Below are 25,632 nucleotides of genomic sequence, written 5' to 3'. Positions count from 1 at the left end.
ATCTGCAGGGAAGGGCCGGGCCAGACAGGATATTGCACCCCTTATCTGCCAGCTGAGAAGCAGGCCCTCCCAGCCCAGGGACCGGGGCCACAGGAGGACTCATGGCAATGACTCATTATTGTGTATGAAATCCTGTCTGCTTCTGATAGGATCTCACTGCAGCCCCGCCACTGGGGTGGTCTGACAGTTGGACACCCCCATGAGAGTGAAACCTCGAGTTGTGGGCTCGTGGGGAAGAGAAGTGTATAAGGGGGACAGATCGTGAAATGCGACACCTGATGCTCAGACTTCGAAAAGACCAGGCCTTGGCACATCCATCCCGGAGGAATACTTTGCCCTTGGTCCTTGGAGACCACAGGGACAGACATTCCCAGGCATGAGTATCATCACACACGAGACCACAGGCCCACAACAAAAGGTGTTTACATGGTACAGAGATTTATTCTTCACGTCCTAGCACGAAACACCCACCTAACTAGCTACCAGCCATGAACTATAGAGGCCAGGGTGAGCTTCCCGTTACCAGAACTTCTCATGTACTACAGCCCTTCCCAATATTTCCAGAGGTCTCTGGAAGCTCTATTTACCCACCGAGGATTGATCTAAGCCCTCCCACACATTCAGTGATCAATAAGTAATTATTGAACGAATGAGTGAATAAATGGATGGATGTGGGGGAGATATAAACCAGAATGCGCCTTCATTCATTAGTGATACAGGCATTATTCATCCCCAAGACGGGAATCTTGAATTCTCTACCTCTGACACCCACTTTGCTGGTATTATGGGGTTATGAGAATCCAAATTAGTCACTAGAAAAACTGATGGGTGGCAGGAGAGTAGAGAGGGGTTTGGAGGGATGGCCTCTCCGGGTCGTGGTGAAGAAGATGATAATGGTGTGGAATGGGTGCATAGCTTGCTGTATGCAGACGCTGCTTCTTAGCCCTTTAAATATGGTGAACTCCTCTGATCCTTAAAACAACCCCTCACAGGAGGCATGATTACGAAATCCACCTTGTGAGGTGGGGAGAGGATACTAGCCTGCCGGAGGGGACAGGGCTGGTCCTAGGGCAAAGCCAGGATGCAAACAGGTTGTCCAAGGGCCAAGACCACGCCCTTGGCCCCTGCACCCCGGGAGGTCAAGGTCTCGAGAAACCCCTGCCTCTGAGCACGAAGCCACTACTGGCCTCCTTTGATGTACTACCCTCTTCCCCTGCTCACTGACGAAGTCTGCCGCCCTGGACCCTGCACTGCATGGACATCTGAGTCCCTGGCAAGGAGGAGCTTCCTGCCCCGTGAGCTGCCGACAGTGAAAGCCGGCTCCAGCCTGAAACAACTCATCAGGGCCCGCCCCTAAGGCCATCACTTAGTGTCAAGTCTGCACCCTGGAGAAGCAGAGCATCTGTCAATCGTTTCAGTTGCTGTTTCTCAAAAGAAGCAGATGCTTTAGCTGGAATTACAGGCCACGTTTTCCAAATGCTGAAAACGCTCAGGACATGTAAACGCACTGGTGGCTGTTTTTTCCAGCTCAATGAAAGGGAACATCATGTTCAGCTGCATGATCAGAACATGACTATTGATCCAGACCAAGTGGAATTGCAGGTTGTTTTTTAAAAAAATATCCCTTGATCTGAAACGCATTCGGATTTTAGTTTCTTCCTAAACGGTTTCCCACCATTTGTAAGCTAAACTCTATCCCATCATGACAGCTCTGCCCAGGATTTGCAGACGGAGAAATAGCGTAAACGTCAGGTGTATTTCGAGAAGACAAGGCTGTATGATCGGGAAGGTTCTCACCCCTTGTCCCAGGGAAGTGTAAACCTCCACTCATCACAGAAAGTGCTTTGGAAGTCATTTGCTGAAACGAACCACAGTAGTAAAAATTATAAATGTCACATCCTTGTAAGGAGAAGTCACTGGTCACAGGATACCTTTTAAAAACGCTCTTGTGGGGCTTCCCTGGTGGCGCAGCGGTGGAGAGTCCGCCTGCCGATGCGGGGGACACGGGTTCGTGCCCGGGTCCGGGAGGATCCCACGTGCCGCGGAGCGGCTGGGCCCGTGAGCCGTGGCCGCTGCGCCTGCGCGTCCGGAGCCTGTGCTCCGCGACGGGAGAGGCCACAACAGTGAGAGGCCCGCGTACCATAAAAAAAAAACAAAACAAAACAAATAAAAACGCTCTTGTGGAAGAGCGTACTCACCTCCACTCCATTCAGAAGATGCCGGAACTCGGGGCAGATGAAGGCGCTGCCCGCATAGGCAGCGTCCACGTGCAGCCACACGTCCTCCTCGTGACCTGAAGCCCAGAAGCGACCTGTGAGCACTCAGAGGGCCGCCCTCATCCCGGGGCCAGAGCACCTGTCCCAGCCCAGCGTCTTCTCGAATACAGTCTGTCAAGAGCGTTTGTTGGCCCGGTGTCTGCATCCCTGACAAGCAGCGATGCTGAGGCAGAGGCCGTGTGCTACTGGCCCCGACGGTGCCCGGCACGGGGACCAGAACTCAGAGAACCCGTGGCGGTGAGGGGAACCCCTGACTCTCGGCGTTGACCCTCACTCCCAGCAGAGCTCCAAGGGAGCAGCCTACCCCACACCAGCAGCCCGTCCACCCACATCTACTCCAGGGAGGTGGCGTGCTCTGCCCCCCCCCCCCACCTCACCCTCGGGGAACTGTCTCCTCGATTCTCTTGGCTCTGAAGTCCTTCCCACAAGCATCTCTTACGGCTGGCACCACGCAGTCCACACTGGTCTCTCCACCCCCACAGGAAGTTCAGTCACCCGCTTTACGCTTCCAGAAATCGTTCTCGGCTCCCTTCATGAATGTGATTTCTGTGTTCCGGCCGTACTGGAGAAGTCTCGCGGGAAGAGCACCTGCCTGACTTTGAGCTGGGATGGAGTCCTGTCTAAATGTGGTTCCTCGGGACTTCCCTGGCGGTCCAGTGGTTAGGGCTCCGAGCGTCCCCCGCAGGGGACACGGGTTCGAGCCCTGGTCGGGGATCTAAGATCCCACATGCTACACGGCGCGGCCAAAAAAAAGTAAAATAAAAAATAAACGTGCTCCCTCAATTCGAGCGTATCTGGGCTCAACTCCCATCTCCAGCCACCCAGCCGCCGAGCGGTCTTACTTCCCTCCTGCAAGCTCGTTCCCCTCTCAGCAAACGGAGATGAAACAGCACCCAGACCTCGAGGGACAAACTAGGTAACACTCGTATGTGCTCGTCACGACACTAGGACAGACTCAGTGAGAAGTGACGGGATCCCCGTGATTTTTTCCTGCCTCCGCGCTGCACACTTCCCACGGCCGTGAAATGCGTGATCGGGAGAGGTTGTGGGTCTGCAGCAAGGGGTGGGCGTCCTTCCCTTACGGGGGCGGAGCTGCCCCAGGAGCGCCAGGCCCGGGCACCCTGGCAGGGGTCCATCGGCACCTGCCCTCGTGCTGGTGGATGGATTCACGGTTCACTTTTGCGTTCTTGAGGCTGATTCATCACACGCGACGCTACGGGGAGTGAGGAGTGGTTCTGAGCTCTGCCGATAAAAGACAGAAGAGGCAACTCAAAGCCTCGATTCAGTTTGATCTTCAGGATGGAAGGGATGAAGGCTTCGGTTGGATCAAGATCAAATGTGTCCGGGGGGTGGTGATATTGCCACAGAGGATCACGCTGAGTGAGCCTAAAGCACGTTTTACGGGTTCATCGCTGCACTCAGACCAGCCGCCCCAGGCGCCCGTGGAGCCCCCGATGGATGTGGCCGTGAGCCAGGAAGGGAGAAAGGGGATCGGGAAAGGACAGGACGGCCAGACCCGCTGAGGGGAGGGAGACGCTTCAGACACACGTGCAGGAGAGACACAAAATCTCAAGGCAGGTCTGTGCTCTCCTTGGGGCCGTGGGAGCTGCTAAGGGAAGCTGCACTTTCTGATGGAGGCACCTGGGTGGAGTTTGACTGCGTCCGGCTCAGGACTGAGCAGCGAAGGGTCAAGCAGACAAGGCAGGAGGGACGCAGCCGTGAGGGCTGGAGGAGGGGACGGAGCCTGGGAGCTGCAGACGGGCTCTCCTTCCCCCTCGGCCCTCCCCCTGCGAGAGGGATGCTTGTAGCACAGTAAAACCCACAACCCCTTACCTTAGCGGGGCCTACCCCAGGACAGACGGAGGAGAGGAGATCTGACCCTGAACCCCTAGGACGGGGCTGTAACGATGCCAGCCCCCAAGGCTCTGTCACTGCAGAGGGTACGGGAGATCCAGGAGGGGCACTGGGTGGGGAATGATGGGGGAGCCGCTCAGGGTTTCGAAAGCGGGGCACCGGAAAGAAGGTGGCAGAGAGAACTCGCTTTACCCCAGAAGAGCTCTGGCCTTTGCCCTCGGCCCCAGGGAGGGACCTCTAGCCCCCGGAAGGCCTGGCCTGAGAGGAGTTGCGGCCCCCAGACGGCCATTCCACGTCAGTTCTGAGTCCTGGAGGACTGGGAACTAAAGGTATGAGCTGCACGTCCGGGAGGGGCTGGGGAAGGAGGGCAGCCTCCCGGCCGGCGTGTAACACAGCCCAGTACAAACCCTGACACCGAAGGCTCGGCAGGCTTCCCTGGCAGGGAGGGCCCGCTCTCTGGGCCTACCGTCACACATCAGGGCTGGCGGGGGGGACCCAGGGTGACTTCACAGGAGAGGACGACCCGAAGCCCCAAGTGTGGACCCTTCCCCACCCTGTGCCAGGGACCTCGTCCTGCCATAACCTGCCGTAACCACGAGCATGCTCTCAGGCGTGGAGCATCAAACCTGACCTTGGAGCTGGTGTCAGGACCAGGGACAGCCTTTGAGGGACTGGATTCCCTCTAACCGTGTCGCTGGCCTCAAACCCCTGCAGGAGGAACTCCCAGACGCCCGTGGGGAGTGGATTGCCAATGGGCTTCTCTTCTCTCCACGGGGAGGGGAAGAGCCTCGAGCACCAGCTCTGCACCCCAAGTCTCACGTGTGATCCGCCGACAGCACAACCTGCCTTCCGTGCCCACCGAATACGGCGGGTATCTGTAGGGGTCAGGGGTCACGGAGACCCCAAGGCCAGAGCACAGGAGTCGCGCGCCCCAGGACGAGGCCCACCCAGCACGCAGGCAAGGCCGCCTCGACAGGGAGGTTTCTGAGGCGTCCGAGAGGGAAGGGGCAGCCCCCGTTCCTGTCGGGCCCCCACTGCCTTGCCTGTTCCCTTCTGAGGCCCCCGTGGACAGGAGCAGCCAGGCCTCCGGCACCATCGGCTACAGACCCCCCAGGCACCCCTCCCCCTGCCACACCCCTGGGACCCCCGCCTCCCACTGTCACACCGCCTGCCTGTCTACCTGCAACTCTCGGCTTTCTGCTTCTCATCCTGTTCTCAAAAATATCTGCCAGGAAATTCCACTGGCCGGTCCCAGAGGACCAACTGAAACCGTCTCTCCGGCAAATTGTTTGGAAAGGAGCTAAGCAGAAAGTGTCTTTCCTAAAGCAGCAGGTGGGAGAAAGCCGAGTTTTGACGTGTCCTCTTGGTCACGCAGTGGCGCGCAAATAAACAATCTGAATTGTTTTAAGGGTTTAGTCCAACCACACGGTAGAACAAGGCGGGCCTGGTCCTGTCTGAAGTCAAAGGACGCTAAATATTTGACGACTCAAGTAAATGGCATCAGCAGAAGGGAAGCAGGTGGAAGGCACTCATTCACCGTGAAGTCACCACCGATGATGAGTAAGAGCACGGCTGGTAATGAATGAATGGAATTGTCCAAATCGACTTGGTGGATAAAGCTCGGCGGCGAGCCGGGCGTTGTGGCACCCGCCACGCCCACCCAGAGCAGCCCCGGCATCTGGCACCGTACCCACCACCGATCCGGTCCTTCCCACGGCCCCAGACCCGGGAGCGGGGAGCCCCAGGACATCAGGACAGCCAGCGCTGGGTGGCGGGGCCGTGTGGGCTGTGCCCGGCAGGGGACCCGGCCCTCTAATCTGATGGCCCTGGAGTGGCATCAGCCGGCCGCGGGCCAGGACGTCCAGTTCCCGGCCTGACATCTGAGTCCAGGGCCTCCGCGCCTTGGCCTGGGACCCGGGTTTGCAGCTCGTGAGGCCACCGCGGCAGCCACGCCTGGCTTGTCCCTCGTCCGCGGCTCCCAGCCCCCCGGCCCTGCAGCCCCGCCTCCGGCCAGCTGCTCGGACAGACATCTGCCACGGTCACAGTGGGGGAGCCCATGGGAACGGGCCAGGCCACACCAGCGGCCACTTGACCAACCGGCCACCGGCTCCACGTCCCCCAAAGCGTGAAGGCTCCTCTCTCGCTCTTGTCTCGCGCCCTCTCCGTGCATGAACTCGTCCACTCCGAATCCCATCGCTTTACAATAAGTGGCGTTTCCATCTCTCCTCCGCAGATGGGGACGCAGCTCAGAATTGAGGCACGTGGCTTCAAGGGTGGCCCGGGCTGCACCACGGCTGTCCGTGACGGAGGCCTGCCCAGCGCACTCCATCAGACTTCACTCACACCACGGGAGAGAGGATCCACTCCCGCGCCCCGAGTGTGGTCCCCAGGCAGACCCACGTGAGGAGAGGCGAGAGACTGCTGGGGTTCCACAGACGGGCAGTGGGCCAGGTCCCAGTGGCACAAGCCACAGCTCGGCCGTGAAACAGCCAGACCCTTCCCATGACCCCTGCCTCCCGCCCTCCCCTTCCCGGGGCAGCAGCTCCACCTGCAGCTGTAGGACTGGCCCTCCTGCCCGGAGGACAGAGGAGGGGTGGGTCACAAGCCGCCGGAACCCCTGCCCGAGGAAAGGCTTTCTGGCCCCAGAAAACCTCCTGGGCCTGCTGAGTTCCCAGGGCCTCCGCTTAAAGAAGCCGCTTATTCACGGCTCACCTTTGAATTCTCTGAATTCTTGTCTCTTGGAGAAAAACCTCAGCGCTCCAGGGAGGGGGAGGTGAGGGAGCCCAGCAAACACACGAAGCACGCACTCTTCTTGGGAGAAATCCAGTTTCTTGACATTGACTTGCTCAATCACTTTAATTTGCTCAATTATGTTCAGGAATTCCAAAAAGGCAAAAAAAAAGATGCTGGAAGACCTACTCCAAGGACAGAAAATTCTCCTGCCATCACACACAGGACCCTCTGAGAGTCTGAAGAGCTGATTCTTCTTGACCGGGGGCAACAGCCTTTGTAATCTGACATCGCTGTTATAGTTTTCTTACCAATAGCGTGCTGGTACAGCTAAGCTTAGCTTTTGTCCAACTAGCCCGAATCCTGAGTTTATGGGGTTCCAGCTAAGGAGGTTTGTGTCGCCGTAAACACGAGAAGGGTCTGGCAGACTATCCTGCGATAAGTTTAACGATGTTAATATTATATTACTCTATCTTATTACTATATAATTACATTACATTTTATATACTACATTATGATATGAAGTTAATATGATGAAGGAGAGACCGAAGAGGCAGTCTGCTGAAGTCCCCGGATACTGAGAACATTTTCCAAAAGAAAATTCTAATCAGATACTTACAGATGGGACCCACTTCCAAGAGGTTGTCAAAGGAACAGCAGGACGTGGTCCCCAGCGTGGCCACCACCTGGAGAGTAGGAAGCAGAGGTCCTTTCAGCCTGCATCGTACTCACTGCCGTACCCTACACACACACAGCCACCGCCCCGACCCGGGTGGGGCCCAGAGCCTGAATACACACGCTGGCTGAACGTGTGCTGGATGGAGAGCTGAGTCTGTGGATACTATTTAATCTGTGCACGGAAGCATCATAACAGGTTGAGAGAAACAGAGCTGGTAACAGAAAACTAGGCTGTGAGATTACAAAGGGCACTGGCACAGATTTCCCAGGATGCCGAGGGACGGGAATGAAGGCCTGGACCATGTGAACAGCATTCCCTGTGTTCTGCCTTATGGAGAGAAGTGTATATATTGACTGTAAGGATATCATTCCCGCCATGAAGTGGGGAGTCTGGATTTTCTTAGCTGAGCGTGTGTGTGTGTGTGTGTGTGTGTGTGTGTGTGTGTGTGTGTGTATGCAGAGCAAGCACACAAAGAATGCTGCGGACGTCATCGGCCTGGCTGGGGCTGCTCCAGACCTCGTGGGATGCTTCTCCTGGATCAGCCTCCGGGTCAGCTCAGAGCTGGGCCAAGAGCATCACTCACTGGTTTTCATCTGCTGCCCTTCTCTCTGAATGATACTGTTCCCAAAGATGAACTTCAACCCTCAAAAGATGAAGCTTTGCTCTCCTAAGGAAATTCACGAGAAAGCCCTACCCACCCTGAAAATAATTCTTAAAGGGTGTCCCGAGAAAGCTTTGAGAACAGCTGGTCACCCAGCTGGGAGATGTGGCTGGGAATTCTCGGCCCTCTCACTGCTGCTCCCTGAGCGCCCCGCCTGACTTGTAAATTCCGTCTCTCCCTCCTGACCCATGAAACTCTTGAAACCAGGGTCTGCGGTGTCTTACTTCTTTGTGTTGCTAGGAACTCACACTTTGCTGGCACAGAAGAGGAGCTGAAACATTTGCTGCATGCAAACGCTCTCCAAGTGATCAAAAAGCATCTTATGTTTCCAAAGCCAAAGAGCCTAATTGATTTACAATGGCTGGTGCAGTCTGGATAATGAAATTTCTCTTTTGATGTGATAAGGCTGTGAAATTTCATTCAATCTGTGTGGCCTTTATGGAGCCTCCAGCAATGCTCTGTGCCCTGAGAAGAGTGACACAGGGGTCAGAAACACACAAGCTAGGAAACCTGAGAACCCAGTTGGAGGCCTCTCTGGTGCTTTCCGCCGGCAGCCACCTGCGTTTGACCTGAAAACGCATTGTATATAATACAATGGAATATTACTCAGCCATAAAAAGAAACGAAATTGAGTTATTTGTAGTGAGGTGGATGGACCTGGAGTCTGTCCTACAGAGTGAAGTAAGAAAGAGAAAAACAAATACCATATGCTAACACATATATATGGAATCTAAGAAAAAGAAAAAAGGTCATGAAGAACCTAGGGGTAAGATGGGAATAAAGACACAGACCTACTAGAGAATGGACTTGAGATATGGGGAGGGGGAGGGGTAAGCTGTGACGAAGTGAGAGCGTGGCATGGACATACAGACACTACCAAACGTAGGGTGGATAGCTAGTGGGAAGCAGCCGCATAGCACAGGGAGATCAGCTAGATGGTTTGTGACCACCTAGAGGGGTGGGATAGGGAGGGTGGGAGGGAGGGAGATGCAAGAGGGAAGAGATATGGGAACATATGTATATGTATAACTGATTCACTTTGTTATAAAGCAGAAACTAACACACTACTGCAAAGTAATTATACTCCAATAAAGATGTTAAAAAAAAAAGAAAGAAAAACAAATGTGTCTTTCAGAGAGAGTCAAAGTGCTCTGGCCAGGGAGGCCTGGGTTCTGCTCTGTGATGGCTCAGCTGACACAGCCACCTGGGCCGGAGAGAGTGTTGCTTTGCTCGTTATACCCATGGGGAGAGGGTACGCCGTGCCATGCAGAGCCACACAGGGAAGCATCAGGGTCAGTCAGGAGGCAGACGGAAGGGAAGAGGTGGGCAGGAGCTACGGGTTCCCTGCAGAAAGGAACAGGTGACGGAGCAGGCGGGCTTAGGACGGGCAAGGGTGAATCATTTCAGATTATTTCAGCAGGCTGTGAGGCCCAGGGACTGCGTGCCCTGGTTGTCTGGTCCTTGGCTCTGGGGGGATCAGGGAAGGAGAAGTGTGGCCTGGACTGTGAGAGACTCATAAAGGGGAGGTGGGCGGGGCTTGTGGGCTCAGAGTGGCTGGTTTGCTCACTTGCCTTTCAGCTCTCCAGGAACTGGCTAGAGCTCCAGGGTCAGCAACACAGAAAAGAAAAAGGCAAGATGGATACACAGACATAGAAGCTGAGCATTTGGGGCACAAAAGGCCGGGGTTGGAGGCTGCATCACATTGGCACCTGCTGGGTTTTTGTTTTCTCACTTACCACACAAATGCCCTAGACCAGGACCTGCCCAGACCCTAAGGTCTGTGGGTGTAGACCTTCCAGCCTCAGCGTTTCCTGTGGCTTCTCAGCCCCTTTCCTCCTTGCCTCTGTGCCCACCCCCTCCCTGGCTCAAGCACCAAGCAGGCTCCAAGTCTGCTTCATCTTCACAAGATAAACGACTTAGTGGGAATCCAGGTCAGTGAGCCATCTTTCTCTGGTGTTTGCAATATATAACTGAATACTAAAACGGTTTGTCTAAGGGGCCTAGTTTGGTAGGTAGAGCATGCAACTCTTAAAATGCTTTGCCTATGTCATAAACCATGTAGCTTCAAAAAACCAAAGGATGATTAAATCTTCTTAATCTCACTTGTAATTTATTTTCTCAATTTTAAGAGTCTCTTAGGAATGACGTTTCTGTAGTTCAGCAATTCCTTCCGTTTCACCTCATTCTCCTCAGCTAGATTCTAATGGAAATAAATGCCACACCTTCTGTTTGTAAACTTACACCTAAACATTAAAAATTATTAAATTGTTGTTAAAATTATTTTCTATTAATGTGTACACAGGAGTGTGTCTAGAACGATTCCACCAAATATTATTAGTGCGGCTTGTCTCTTATGATGAGATTTGGTTCATATCAACCCTATATTCTTAGCTTTTTATGCAGTTACTGATGTTTTTGTTCTGAGCATGGAGCATTCTGCAAAAACAACAAGAAAATGCTGCCGGGTCCTCGGAGTGGCCTCAGGAGAGAACACGTCTCAGCCAGGCCTGGGAGCTTTGCAGAGATTATATTCGGTCACCACGACCCTCCTGAGCTGGACGCCTTCAGGGACCCCTACTTCACAGTTGGTTTAAGTGAGTTTCCTGTGGCGGTGCGCCGGGGGGTGGCCCAGGGACACGCAGGCACGAGCAGACCACAAGGTGAGCCCGGGTGTGTGAACTCTGGTCCTGCCGCCGGGAGGATGCAGCATGCTGGACGGTGCCCGAGGCCCTTCCAACCGACCCCAGCCCCTCGGGAGGCTGTTTCCAGGCTGGCCGTGGGGGGCGGGCCCTGCGTGCCTGGTGTTCTAGTGGCTGTGAGTCGGCTTGTCCTCAGGCTCAGACACCTATTTAAAGCCCAGCACCTGCTCCGCTCCGGGCTCTGATTATTACCCCGGCTCAGCTCAGTGATGCTAACCTGATTTCAGGCGCTCTGCAGGGGCCTAATCACGTTTGTGTGGGCGGGGGGGGGGGGGGGGGGGGAGACGGGCGGGGCCTGTGTGGGCGCCCCATCTCCGAGAGCCCGGGGCGGTCCTGCTTCTCGCGGCAGTCCCCTCCCCTCCTCCTCCGCTGCCGTCCTCACCATGGGCCCGATCTGCTCTGATACAAGCCCTGCAGGCTCCGCCCTCTCCCTCGGGGCCTGACCTTATCAAGTCAGGAAGGCACACCACCGAGATGAGAAAGGGAAATTTATTATAAGCCACAGCGAGTTTGTGGAGGGACAGTGATTCTGATTTCCCAGTTCAAACCTGCCCAACGTACCCCTGAGCTGAGCAGGGGGTCTTGACGTTGAAGGGGCGGCAGCCTCTTTGCGAAATCATGAAGGAGGTGGGCAGCGCTTGTGGGCTCCGAGGGGCTGGTTTGCTGAGGAACGCCTCACTTGCCTTTCAGACCTCCGGAAACTGGCTAGAGCTCCAGGGTCAGCCAGTTCCCTAAGACATCGAGGCATCAGGGTCTGCAACTCAGGATCGGGCACAGAGTGACGCATGTACAGGATGTTAACCACCAGGCGTTCGTTTCAGTGGGAATAAGGCAGCAACATGTCCAAGCTCAAGCTGCCTCCTGCCCCTTCCAGGCGGACTTCTCTCTGCAGCTTCACAGGCCCTGACTGCCCCTTTACGATAACAAACAGCTGCATCTCCTCCTGTATCCTGTGATTTTTCACATCTCTGTGCCTTACAGCACAGTTTTCTTTCACAAGACAGGCACGTGCCCGCATGTGCTCCAGGACACTGGGCTTATGCGTTACGTCTTAGCAAAGGCTTCATTGACACCCCCTACGAAACTCATTGTACCCTCTACCCCCTTGTCCACATGCAAAGTCCTCATCGAATGGCCCAAAGATCAGGGATACATCTGTCTCCCTCCAGGAACATTTCAGGAGGAACGTGACCACGCCTCTCCACAGATGCCATGGGCTGGTACAGGAAGTGCTCTAAGGAAGCAGGCACGTTACGCAGGTCAGACTGTGAGTTCTGATGAGCTGTGAAACCCTCTGCTCTGAATCACGGGACTTCGAACGCAGCTCACATTTACCTTGGCGCAAGGATTGTTCCCTTAAAGTCTCCACTTTAGCAAATAAGATCCTTGAGCGCCCTGCCCCACTTAATCTCAGCGCCCACAGGCCCAGTACATCGTGGAGGGTGTTCATTTGTCAAACAAGTGAATGACTTAGTGAATTAACATGGAATTGTTGCCTATTCGAGAAGTTTTTTTTTTTTTTTTTTTTTTTTTGCGGTATGCGGGCCTCTCACTGTTGTGGCCTCTCCCGTTGCGGAGCACAGGCTCCGGACGCGCAGGCCTAGCGGCCATGGCTCACGGGCTTAGTTGCTCCGCGGCATGTGGGATCTTCCCGGACCAGGGCACGAACCCGTGTCTCCTGCATCGGCAGGCGGATTCTCAACCACTGCGCCACCAGGGAAGCCCTCGAGAAGTTTTGAAATGCAATCAGTGGAAGTATCTGGCTCCTAAGGCCATGAACTTGTCACCTTTTGCTTGAGAGCCCACCATGAAGATCGTACAATGCAGTCGATGGAACTGTAGGTGCCTCTTAAAGGACACACACAAAATGTTCCAACAGAGGTCTTGGCCACCCTGAAGAGCTCACAAATGATGCTTATTTCAAAGTCCTCATAAACACAAAGGCACAGAGCAGCAGCCAAAGTGAAACATGGCACTACCTCTGAAGTCCCACCACAAGATTATGAGAGTGTGGACAAGAATGTCACCTGCCACATCAGTAAACAAAGGATGTTGTGGCCATCAAGCCATCAGCACTGCAGCCTCCCCCAGCTGTGCACCCTGAGGGGATTCAGGATGGAGAAAAGCCTAGATAGTTAAGGTGCATATCAAAGGACTGATTTCAGTGAGCCCAGACTCTTGCATCTTCTCATACATAGAAGAGTGCTAAATTCAAAACCACATGTTTAAAGTACAGTCGATACAATCTCTTCTAGAAAAATAGAAGAGGGAGGAACCACTTCTCCAGTCTTTTTATGAAGCCAGTATTACCCTAACATCAAAACCAGAACAAGACTATAAAAAAGGAAAACTACAAACCAATATTACTCATGAACAGAGAAGCAAAAATCCTAAAAATATTAGTAACTAGAATCCAGCAATATATAAAAGGAATTACACGCTATGAACAAGTGAGATTTATTCCAAGAATGCAAGGCTGGTTTAATATTTGACATTCAATGTAACCCACCTTGCTAACAGACTAAAGAAGAAAACCACATGACCATATCAATCAATGCAGAAAAATCATCTGACAAAATTCAACACGAATTAATGATAAAAATTCTCAGAACTCTAGGAATAGAGAAAAACTTTCTTAACCTGGCAATGAACACCTACAAAAACCTAAAGATAACATCTTACTTAATGGTGAAAAACTAAATACATTTCACTCAACATTGGGAACAAGGTAAGAATACCCAGTCTCATCACTGCTATACAAATAGTACTGGAAATTCTATCCAGTGCAAAAAGGCAAGAAGAAGAAATAAAAGGCATACAGGTCAGAAAGGAAGAAGTAAAACTATACCTATTTGCATATAGCATGATTATCTAGATAGAAAACCCCCAAGAAATCCATTAAAAAAAACCCTCCTAGTTTAGCAGGGTTACAGGATACAAGATCAACATACAAAAATTAATTCTATTTCTATAAGCTACAATAAACACATGGACATCAAAATTAAACATTCAATACCATTTAAAGTTGTTCAAAAATAATAATTCTGTAGGTATAAATCTAGCAAAACACGTACAGTCTTATATGATGAAAAAAATTAAAGAAGATTTAAATAAATGAAGAGACATATCATGTTCATGGCTTGAAAGACAAGATAGTAAAGATTTTAATTACCATATAGGGCAAAGGGAAAGTCTCAACAGAAATTTTTAAAATATTTTTAACTCAATCAAAATGAAAATACAACTTATCAAAATGTGTGGAATGCAGTAAAAATAATGCTTAGAGGGAAATTTATAGCATTAAATGCATACATATACTAGAGAAGAAAGGACATTTTAAATCTATAATGTAAGCTTCCACCTTAGGAAACTAGAAAACAAAGAGCAAATTAAATCCAAAGGAAATAAAAGAAAAGAAATAATAAGAATTAGAGTAGACACCAGTGAAATTAGGAACAGGAAATCAATAGAGAGAATCAACGAAACCAAATGCTGGTACTTTGAAAAGATCGATAAAATTGATAAACATCTAACTAAGTCAACTAAGAAAAAAGAGAGGACACAAATTACTAATATTAGAAATAAAAGAAGGACCATCACTACTGATCCCATGGATGGTAAAAGGATAGTAAAGAATATTATGAGTAACTTTATGCCCACAAATTTGAAAACCTGAATGAAATGGATCAATTCCTTGAAAGATGTAATCTACAAAAACTCACATAAAGAAAAATAGATCCTCTCAATTGGCCTATACCATGGCTTGAACATTTCTGTTCCCCCCTCACCTCTGCAAAACCCTTGAAACCCTTGAGGCAGAGTTGTTTGTATTCAGAGGCTGGGCCTTTGGCAGGTGCTTAGGTCATGAGGGTGGGGCCCTTGACAACTGGATTGGTGCTCCTGTAAAAGACACCACACAGAGCTCCCTTGCCCCTTCTTCCATATAAGGACATGGCAAGAAGTCAACTGTCTGCACCCAGGAGAGGGTCCTCACCAGAGCCCACCCTGGCACCCTGATCTCAGACTTCCTTCCTCCAGAACTGTGGGAAATAAATTTCTGTTGTTCATAAGGCACCTAGTCTGTGGTATTTTATTATAGCAGCCTGAACAGACTAAGATGGCCTATATCTATTAAAGAAATAAAAGCCAGTAAATTAATAGCCTTCCATAACAGAAAGCAGCAGGCCCAGTTTTGTTCATAGGTAAAAATCTACCAAATATTTAAGAAAGGAATTAAACTAGATATAGAAAACAAACTAGGGCTTCCCCGGTGGCGCAGTGGTTAAGAATCCGCTTGCCAATGCAGGGAACCTGGGTTCAAGCCCTGGTCCAGGAAGATCCCACATGCCGCGGAGCCACTAAGCCCGTGCGCCACAGCTACTGAGCCTGTGCTCTAGAGCCCTTGAGCCACAACTACTGAGGCCGCGTACCTAGAGCCCGTGCTCTGCAACAAGAGAAGCCACCGCAATGAGAAGCCCACGGCACTGCAACAAAGAATAGAACCCACTAGTAGCAACTAGAGAAAGCCCGCATGCAGCAACGAAGATCCAATGCAGCCAAAAATAAATTAATTTTAAAAAAAAGAAAACAAGCTAGTGATTACCAGTGGGGAGAGGGAAGGGGATTAAGAGGTAAAAACTACTACGTATAAAATAGATAAGCAACAAGGATATACTGTACACAGGGAATTATACCCATTATATGGTAATAAATTTTAATGGAATATAACCCGTAAAAATGCTGAATCACTATGTTGTACAGCTGAAACTAATATAATACTGTAAATCAGCTATATTTCAGTTAAAAAAAGAAATTAAACAAATTCGCTATAATCTCTTCCAGAAAATTGAAGAAAAGGGAATGTTTCCTAACTCATTCTGTGAGGCCAGCCTTACCCTAGTTCCAAAATCAGATAAACACATTACAAGAAAGAACTGTAGACAAATATCTCATGGATATAGATGTGAAAATTCTCAACAAAATATTAGCAAATTGAATTCAATAATATATAAAAAATAACAACCAGGTGGGATTTATTCTAGGTATGCATGGCTGATTCAGCATTGAAAATCAATTAATATAACCTATCATATCAAAAGGCTAAACAAGAAAAATAAATCACACAATCGTATCAATAGATACAGAAGAGGTATTTAACAAAATCCAGCATCCATTTATAATAAAAAATTCTTAGTGAATTTAGGATTAGAGTGGAATTTCCTCAACTTGATAAAGAACATCTATTAAAAACCTGACAGCATACTTAACAGTGAGAAACTACAGGATTTCCTGATAAGGTCAGAAACAAGGCAAGGATATTTGCTTTCACCACTCCTATTCAACACGATGCTGGGAATTCTACCTATTACAATAAGACAAGAAAAGGGACTAAAAGATATACAGATTGGGAGGGAAAAATGAAACTACCTTGGTTTGAAGATGACATGGTTGTCTATATAGATATCCTACCCCCTCACCCCCCCAAAAAACCAAGATCAAAATCAAACCTAAAGCCTCCTGAAACTAATCAGCAATTATGAGAAGATACAGAATAAAGGATAATATACAAAAGTCAATTGCTTTCTTATATTCCAGCAATGAAAAATTTGCGTTTGAAATTAAAAACACAATACCATGTATATTAACACCAAACTAGAGATAGAGAGAGAAATGCTTAGGTAAAAATCTAACAAAATATATATAAGATCTATATGAGGAAACCTATAAAATTCTGAGGAAAGAAGTAAAAAATAAATCTAAATAAAGGGACAAATATTCTATGTACATGGATAGGAAGATTCAGTATTGTCAAGATTTTGGTACTTCCTAACTTGATCTATAAACTTCCATTCAAAATTCCAGCCAATCATGTTATGGCTATTGACAAACAAAGTCTAAAGTTTAAAAAGAGAAGCAAAAGACCCAGAATATCCAACACAAGATATACGTATATATTTTGCCGTGCGGCTTGCGGGATCTCAGTTCCCCAACCAGGGATTGAACCAGGCCCTGGGCCCTGGCAGTGAAAGTGCCGAGTTCTAACCACCGGACCACCAGGGAATTCCCTACCCAACGCAACACTGAGGGAGAAGAACAAAGTCAGAGGACTGACACTACCCGACTTCAAGTCTTACTAGAAAGCTACTGCAATTCAAGGCAGTGTAAAATCGGGGAAAGAATAGACAAAGAGATCAATGGAACAGAATAGAGAGCCCAGAAATAGACACACACAAATATGGTCACTTGATCTTTGACAAAGGAGCAAAGGCAATTTAATGGGGAGAGGATGGTCTTTTCAACAAATGGTGCTAGAACAACTGGACACCCACACGCAAAAAAAAAAAATCGATTTGGAAACAGACATTACACCTTTTACAGAAACCAGAGCAAAATGGATCAGAGACCTAAATGTAAAATGTAAAACTATAAAACTCCTAGAAGATAACACTGGAGAAGATCTAGAACAACTTGGGTTTTGTGATGAGTTTTTAGGTACCAATGACATATTTCATGAAAATAAAATTGATGAGATGGACTTCATTAAAAATAAAAACTTATTCTTTGTGATAGATACTTCAGAGAATGAAAGGACAGGTCACTGACTTGGAGAAAACATTTGCAAATCATATCTTTTGATAAAGCACTGGTATCCAAAATATACAAAGAAATCTTAAAACTCAACAATCTGAATCTTGTTGATGTCTCTACAATTATTTGTTTATGCTCCTGATTCCTCTGGGAATTCCTCGAATCAGGATCAAATTGTGTATAAAATCGTACCCTCTGTGCCTCTCCCAGCCTACACGTTAGATATTCAATAAATGGCGCTAAATTTGAATTGATCAAAACAATTTTTTGGATAAAAAAGCTCGTCTCACAGATTAAGTCTTAAAAAGTAGTGGAAGGTATTACTACATGGTCCCTAGAGTCTGTTGAATCTAGATTGCTCTACAACTAGGGAATACCCAGATACCGACAGGTGTGCCTCAGAGCATGGAATCCTGGGTACACAGGAGAATCTGGAAGTTGCTGGGAAGCATCTCCAATGCCTGGTCCCATCCCCAGAGAGGCTGGAGCGGGGTCTGGGCATCAGCATTCTTCATAGCTCCCCAGATGACCCCAGAGTGCAGCCAGATGACCTCACGGGGCTAGTGCCACAATCACAGCCTTGCAGCTGCCATCACGCCTGACGTCCCAGTCCAGACACCAGTTGATGCCATGATCACACCAGGCGTGACAGCTCCCAGCCTCCAGTTGTAACAGCAAGTGTTTCTTCCCCACTGGAAAAAGCCCATCCGTGCACAAGAAAACTAGCTGCTATTTGGCTAGTTAGATGTTTTAATTATATCCTATTAATTTGTATTTTAATTAGTCACTGCTTGCTTGCAACACACCTCTCGCAAATAACGCCTCTCAGTATCTACTGAGGACACCGATCTAGGTGGAAAGTGCGCTTTATTTTTAATTCAGCTCACTCGGATGTCCGCCGTGCGTCTACCAAGTCAAGGGGCCACGCTATGGTGCCATTTTTAACAGGAAGCAGAACCAAGCCTTCTCGGCTCAGCAGCAACCTCCAGGCTGGTCTCCCTGGTGTTACTCGTTTCTGAGATTCACACAAGTGTTAGGAAACATAAACGCAGTTTCGCTCCAGCCACCCTCAAGGAGACGCGGGCTGATCTGAGTACCACCTGGCCTGTGACCACCGCGGCAGCCTGGAGAGTGGCCCTGCCACCCCGGACCCACCCCTGCAGGGCCCCGACACCCCCCGTGGAGCCACACGAACTTACGAAGAATGGGATCAGGCCCTCGGCCTTGTCTCTCTCCAGGGCCTCCTGCAGCGCGGAAGCGCGCATGGCAAACTTGCCATCGGAAGGGATCGCTTTTAACTTCACTCCACCAATCAAGCCGGCTCTTTCCACGGAGGAGTGTGCCTGCAAGAGAGCGCGGGGGTAGAGTCTGCAGCAGCTCACGGGCCCTCCTGCCCCCCACCTTCCGGCCTGGAGCCCTTTCAGGTCCTGAGGAATCTACCTCCCGGTTTGACGATTCAGACTCTTAGAGCGAGACGCGCTCAGCAGCACTGGGGGTGTTTTCATCCATCGGTTTGAATTCTAGTGAAGCAGTGAATGCCCGTTGGAAAGCATAGTTGGGATAATGACATGTAATGATGTGCCCTTAACAAGGGCACTTGATAAGCTCCGGTTCCTACTCTCTTCCTCTGAGGCTCTAAAATCGTCTGTGAAACGTAAGACGATTTTCTCGGACATAGTTCTCCTCGTGGTTTGTGTGTCCTCTTTAACCTCAGGTGAGGAGTGAGGTGATCGGGTTATTCGTTGACAACCAGCGCCTTGACCCCGTGCTCCCGGGGGCTAAGGCTCTCCTGAAGTGTAGATTGCATTCAGGAGGAGGGGACGGGCGGTGACTGTCTCAGAGGCCACATCCTTGCTTGTTCCTTCGCTGCCCGTTCTGCTTCCCTAACTCCTACAGGATTCCCCGGAGAGCACCACTCAATAAACGGTGAACCCCTAAAGCCTCGCGTCAGGCCCTGCTCCTGGGGAACCTGCCTGAGGGCTGCAGAAGAATTGCACCCTAGAGCCCGTGGCCGTCCGGTGGATGTCAGGAACCCACCCGACCGCCATCACCTAGGATGCCACTAGCCATGCACCATCCTTGGGAGGATCTAGAAGCATCACAGATCACTTCCGGAGGGCGAAATTCCCTCATGGAAACCCTGCTGGGAAAGGCTACACCCTAACATTCATAGTAACTGATCTCAGCCTGGATTCACTGAACACCTACACGTACATTTTTTTCAAGTCTCCTCGTGTCTTTCTGGGAAACCAGGGAGATAGAAATAGAAGTGAATAGTTTTCTTGATGTGCAGGGAGCTCTAGTGCCTAGAGTTAGAATACACACACACACAGAGAGACAGTACTCCTGAGCAAGCATCAAAATATGGGTGTTGTGTTGATTTCAGGCTACATGTAGTTATTAACTAGACCCAAGTTGTCACAGTTGAAATGCCTGGCTTAAGATATTCGTTACAAATATTACGCCAGCAGAGCTAAATCAGCTATTCCTTGTGGAAGCGAATCCTTCAGTGGTACCGTTTTTCGGTGCCCTCTTGACTACACTTTCACTCATGGAGCTACGGCTCAATGCTCTTTCCTCCTGCTCCTTCTCACACAATTCGGTTTTGTTTTTGTTCTTAACTGTTTTTAAGTGGGCTGGTCACTGGAATTAACCATAGGCTAGATGCCCCTATTTGCAGAGTTCTCTAAACCTTCCAGAGCACCGCTGTATCCTTCATCTTAGTTTAGCCGCTAGCTGGCAGAGCAGCAGTATCAGGGGACAGGTGCTTTTGTCCCTGTTTGATGGTTAAAAATAATGGCTCAGAGAATTGACGTGATGAGCCTGAGATCACAGAATTCAAAACAGCAGAGCTGGGATGTGAGCCCAGGTCTCTGAGCCCACGTCCCACATGTACCTCCACAGCCCTGCTCTGAAGGCAGCCAGATGACCTCAACACGAGCAGGTGCAAGTGCGGTCACAGTGACCTCGTGGTACATTTATTTTCTTTTCCACTTGATCTACTAAGTTCCCACCTGCAGCCCACACCTTGTCTTTAGCATAGGTCTCCCTGGGGAGCTGTTCTTGGACTGGAAATGATGCTGCACGGCTTGGTTGGGTTTTGACTTGTTACCACACTAATCATTCTGTTCTGTGAGGCTCCGTGGGGCTCTGGGCAACCACACCCACCTGGTCAGATGCGTAGGCCACCAGCTTCTCCATGATGGCGGCCTGCGTCAGCCCCGGGGAGGCAGCCTGCAGGCATCGTATCACTTTGGTCCGAGCGGCCAGCAGGGCCACCAGGGTGGCTTCACTGGCACTTCCCTAAATCAAAGAAAAGGTGGAAATGGGCTTCCAAGTGCAGCTAGGGAATCATCTCTAAACTTGGGAGATGCAATTTGGGGTCCCCATATTTTCCTAAAAGATGCATCTGAAATTGCCAAGTTCACTCTCCTTTCAACGGGAAAAGGCTGCACACCTGTGACTGCCACTGCAGCTCTTATTATCAATTCAAGGTTGCTTTGTCTGTTTTTCATAAGATAACCTCCAGCATGTCTGAACACTCAGCGTGAACCAGGCATCACCGGGCCCACTTCACGGGCACTTTCCCACGGACGCCTCCTGGTCTAGCGAGGAGGTGCTGGTCCATTTCCCCCAGAAGAGGAGGCGATGGGGCCCAGGGCTCAGCTCTCAGCCCGGCTCTGTGTGCACAGCAACTTGGACAGATAAATCTGTATGTCTCTATAAATGGGATCCATCTTCTTTGAGACTCAAAAATTGCCTTGCAGGATTTTCCTCAGTCACTAATGGTACGGGCTGAAGTGTGTCCCCCCACATTTCATATGTGGAAGTCCTAACTCCTAGTACCTCAGGACATGACCGTATTTGGAGACAAGACCTGTAAAGTGATCACTAAGTTAAAATGAGCTCTTTAGAGGGGGCCTGATCCAGCCTGGCTGATGTCCTTGTAAGAAGATGAGCTGAGGACACGCGTATACACACACACACACACACACACACACACACAGAGAGGAGAGGCCGCATGAGGACACAGGGAGGAGATGCCCGCCTGCCAGCCAAGGGCAGAGGCCTCTGGGAAATCAGCCCTGTTGCCACCTCGACCTCAGATGTCCAGCCTCCGGACTGTGAGACAATCAATGTCTGTTGTTTAAGCCGCCCCGTCTGTGGTTGTTTGTTGTGGTAGCCTTAGCAAGCTAACACAACGAATGTCAACAACTTATGTTGGCAAAGTAGTCAAGAAGGATGCAAAATTCACTCTTCTGAGGGTGGGAGGAGGTTAAAGAGAATATGGATTCAGCACCCATCGTGTTAGCCCAGCTAACCTGCAAAATAATCCCATTTTTAAATGTTATCATCTTAGGGTGGGAAACTATGCTCAGAGAGGGTAACTTGCCCCACAGCAGCAGCTAGGGAGTAGCATGGTTACCAGTGAGCCCACATCTGCCCGGCGGGAGCCTCCCCGCATTTATAATCAACTTTCCTGTGTCCCCTGCTCTTGATCACGGAAACTTAGTAAATCCTGGGAGAAACCAGGAGCTGAACAGTATTACCATTAGAAAGAAAGCAAATAAAAGGTAGAGTTTTGTTGACTATGAGAAGATTTATAAGATTTTGCGGGGATGGAGTCAAGATGGCGGTGTAGGAAGATGCAGAGTTCAAGTCTCCCCACAACTAGGGTGGCTGCTGGACGCTGGTGGGGGACCCCGACGCCCAAGGAGATGGGCAGAACCCCCAAGGGAACCAGTAGGACGTGGGGGGACTGAGGGCGGAGGAGAAGTGGAGGCTGGACAGGACCAGTGCCCCTGAGGGGTGGCTGAGAGGGGGGAGGGGTTCCCATGCCCGGAGGGACCCTCGCGGGAGCTCAGATCAGGGGGGAGTGCACCCAACTTTTTCCCTGCCCAATCGGCCGGGGAAGTCTGCCTGGCTCTCGGACCAGGTCCTACGCCCTCCGAGGTCCCCTCCGGGCTGGGTTGGTCCTGGGGACGTAGGAGGGAGGCCAGGAGAGGCAGGGGGGAGGGGCCCACCAGGAGGAGCGGGAGAGGAGCAGAGGGCGTTTGCCCCGCCCACTCGGACTCAGGGAGCCTGCTGAGCTCCCAGGCTGGTCCCCTGCCCTCCAAAGCCCCCTCCAGGCCATGTGGGTCCTGGGGGCATAGGAGGAAGGCCAGGAAGATCAGGAGAGGCAGGCCGGAGGGGCCCTCCAGGACCAGAGGAGCAGGAGTGGAGGGTGATCGCCATGTCCACTCGAACCCAGGAAGCCTGCTGGGCTCCCAGGTGGGGTCCCCCGCCCCCTGAGACCAGAGGCTGGAGGCACGCCTGGGCCCCTTCTGTTCTGTTGAGCCTAAGCCCCCATCCCCCCTGGGGCCTTTTCCAGCCCTGTGGGTCCTAAGCATAGGCCCTGCCCACTGCCTAAACCTCGCCCCTGCTTAGGCCCCGCCCTCCACAGCCAAGGCCTTTTCCACCTTTTATTCTCCTCTTTTTTACTATTGTGGTTCTGTTTTACCTTCAGTTGTTGTTTCATCTATATTTTTATTTTTTCTAACATACCTGTTAGTTTCCTAGTCGAATTTTATTTTTTACTTTGTTATCATTCTCTTTTTTTTTTTTTTTTTTGGCCACCCTTGCACAGCTTATGGGATCTTGGTTCATGAGCCAGGGGTCGGGCTGAAGCTCCTGCGGTGGGAGCTCCGAGTCCGAACCACTGGACTAAAAGAGAACCTCAGACCCCAGGGAATATTCATCAGAGTGAGGTCTCCAGGAGGTCCTCATCTCAGCACCGAGACCCGGCTCTACCCAACAGCCTACAAAATTCAGTGTTGGAAGCCTCAGGCCAAACAACCAGTAAGACAGGAACACAACCCCACTCATAAAAAAAAGGGGAAAAAAAATGAGACAGCAAAAAATATGTCACAGATGAAGGAGCAAAGTAAAAACCTACAAGACCAAAAAAAAGTGAAGAGGAAATAGGCAATCCATCTGAAAAAGAATTCAGAGTAATGATAGTAAAGTTGACCCAGAATCTCGGAAATAGAATGGAGGCACGGATTGAGAAAATACAAGAAATGTTTAACAAAGATCTAGAAGAACTAAAGAACAAACAAACAGAGATGAACAACACAATAACTGAAATGAAAAATATACTAGAAGGAATCAATAACAGAATAACTGAGGCAGAAGAATGAATAAGTGAGCTGGAAGATAAAATGGTGGAAATAACTTCCAAGGAGCAGAATAAAGAAAAAAGAATGAAAAGAATTGAAGACAATCTCAGAGACCTCTCAGACAATACTAAATGCACCAACATTCAAATTATAGAGGTCCCAGAAGAAGAAGAGAAAAAAAAAAGGGTCTGAGAAAATATTTGAAGGATTATAGTGGAAAACTTCCCAAACCTGGGAAAGGAAATAGTCACCCAAGTCCTGGAGGCACAGAGGGTCCCATACAGGATAAACCCTAGGAGAAACACACCAAGACACATATTAATCAAACCAACAAAAATTAAATTCAAAGAAAAAATAGTAAAAGCAGGAAGGGGAAAACAAAACATAACACACAAAGGAATCCCCATAGGTTATCAGCTGATTTTGCAGCAGAAACTCTGCAGGCCAGAAGAGAGTGGCAGGATATACTTAAAGTAGTGAAAGAGAAAAACCTACAACCAAGATTACTGTACCGAGCAAGTATCTCATTCAGATTCGACGGAAAAATCAAAAGCTTTTCAGACAAGCAAAAGCTAAGAGAATTCAGCACCACTAAACCAACTCTACAGCAAATGCTAAAGAAACTTCTCTGGGCAGAAAACACAAGAGAAGAAAAAGACCCACAAAAACAAACTGAAAACAATTAAGAAAATCATAATACGAACATACATATCAATAGTAACCTTGAATGTAAATGGATTAAATGCCCCAACCAAAAGACACAGACTGGCTGAATGGATACAAAAACAAGACCTATATATATATATGCTGTCTACAAGAGACCCACTTCAGACCTAGAGACATATAGACTGAAAGTGAGGGGATGGAAAACGATGTTCCATGCAAATGGAAATCAAAAGAAAACTGGAGTAGCAATACTCGTATCAGATAAAATAGACTTTAAAATGAAGACAGTTACAAGAGATAAGGAAGGACACTATATAATGATCAAGGGATCAATCCAAGAAGATGTTATAACAATTATAAATGTTTATGCACCCAACAAAGGAGCACCTCAATACATAAGGCAAATGCTAACAATCATGAAAGGGGAAATCAACAGTAACACAATAATTGTAGGGGACTTTAACACCCCACTTACACCAATGGACGGATCATCCAAACAGAAAATAAATAAGGAAACACAAGCTTTAAATGACAATAGACGAGATAGATTTAATTGATATTTATAGAACATTGCACCTAAAGTGGCAGAATGCACTTTCTTCTCAAGTGCACAGGGAACATTCTCCAGGATAGATCACATCTTGGGTCACAAATCAAGCCTCGGAAAATTTTAAAAATTGAAATCATATCAAGCACCTTTTCTGATCACAATGCTATGAGATTGGAAATCGATCACAAGAAAGAAATTGTAAAAACCACAAATACATGGAAGCCAAACAGTGCGCTACTAAATAACTGAGAGATCACTGAAGAAATCAAAGAAGAAATAAAAAAATACTTAGAAACAAATGACAGTGAAAACACAATGACCCCAAACCTATGGGATGCAGCAAAAACAGTTCTAAGAGACAAGTTTATATCAATTCAATCTCACCTCTAGAAACAAGAAAACTTGCAAATAAACAATCTAACCCTACACCTAAAGCAACTAGAGAAAGAAGCACAAAGAAACCCCAAAGTCAGTAGAAGGAAAGAAATCATAAAGATCAGAGCAGGAGTAAATGAAATAGAAACGAAGAAAACAATAGCATAGATCAATAAAACTAAAAGCTGGTTCTTTGAGAAAATTAACAAAATTTATAAACCCTTAGCCAGACTCATCAAGAAAAAAAGGGAGATGACACAAATCAATAAAAGTAGAAATGAAAAAGGAGAAATCACAACTGAAACTGCAGAAATACAAAGGATTATACGAGACTATTACAAACCACTATATGTCAATAAAATGGACAACCACAAAGAAATGCACAAATTCTTATAA

The 25,632-nt window shown here is 49.1% G+C and overlaps 1 protein-coding gene across 4 annotated transcripts in view; it reads right to left on the bottom strand.

Annotated features, from left to right (window-relative positions):
• DDC (dopa decarboxylase) overlaps positions 1-25,632 on the bottom strand; it is a 91,158-nt gene that overhangs the window by 26,787 nt on the left and 38,739 nt on the right. For all 4 annotated transcript variants that reach the window (XR_010842350.1, XM_067042958.1, XM_067042959.1 and 1 more), the window contains exons 5-8: positions 20,656-20,790; positions 18,687-18,830; positions 7,480-7,546; positions 2,199-2,293 (exon numbers count right to left, since the gene is read on the bottom strand). Coding sequence is in view for 3 of the 4 variants with exons in the window: in XM_067042958.1 (XP_066899059.1) it covers positions 2,199-2,293; positions 7,480-7,546; positions 18,687-18,830; positions 20,656-20,790 (441 nt within the window). In the remaining variant the exon portion in view is untranslated. The remainder of the gene's footprint in view (positions 1-2,198; positions 2,294-7,479; positions 7,547-18,686; positions 18,831-20,655; positions 20,791-25,632) is intronic.

The sequence above is a fragment of the Kogia breviceps genome, chromosome 9 (assembly GCF_026419965.1).
Source record: "Kogia breviceps isolate mKogBre1 chromosome 9, mKogBre1 haplotype 1, whole genome shotgun sequence".
NCBI lineage: Eukaryota > Metazoa > Chordata > Mammalia > Artiodactyla > Physeteridae > Kogia > Kogia breviceps.
Note: the sequence above shows the minus strand (reverse complement) of the source record. Positions and strands in the feature narration are given on the sequence as shown.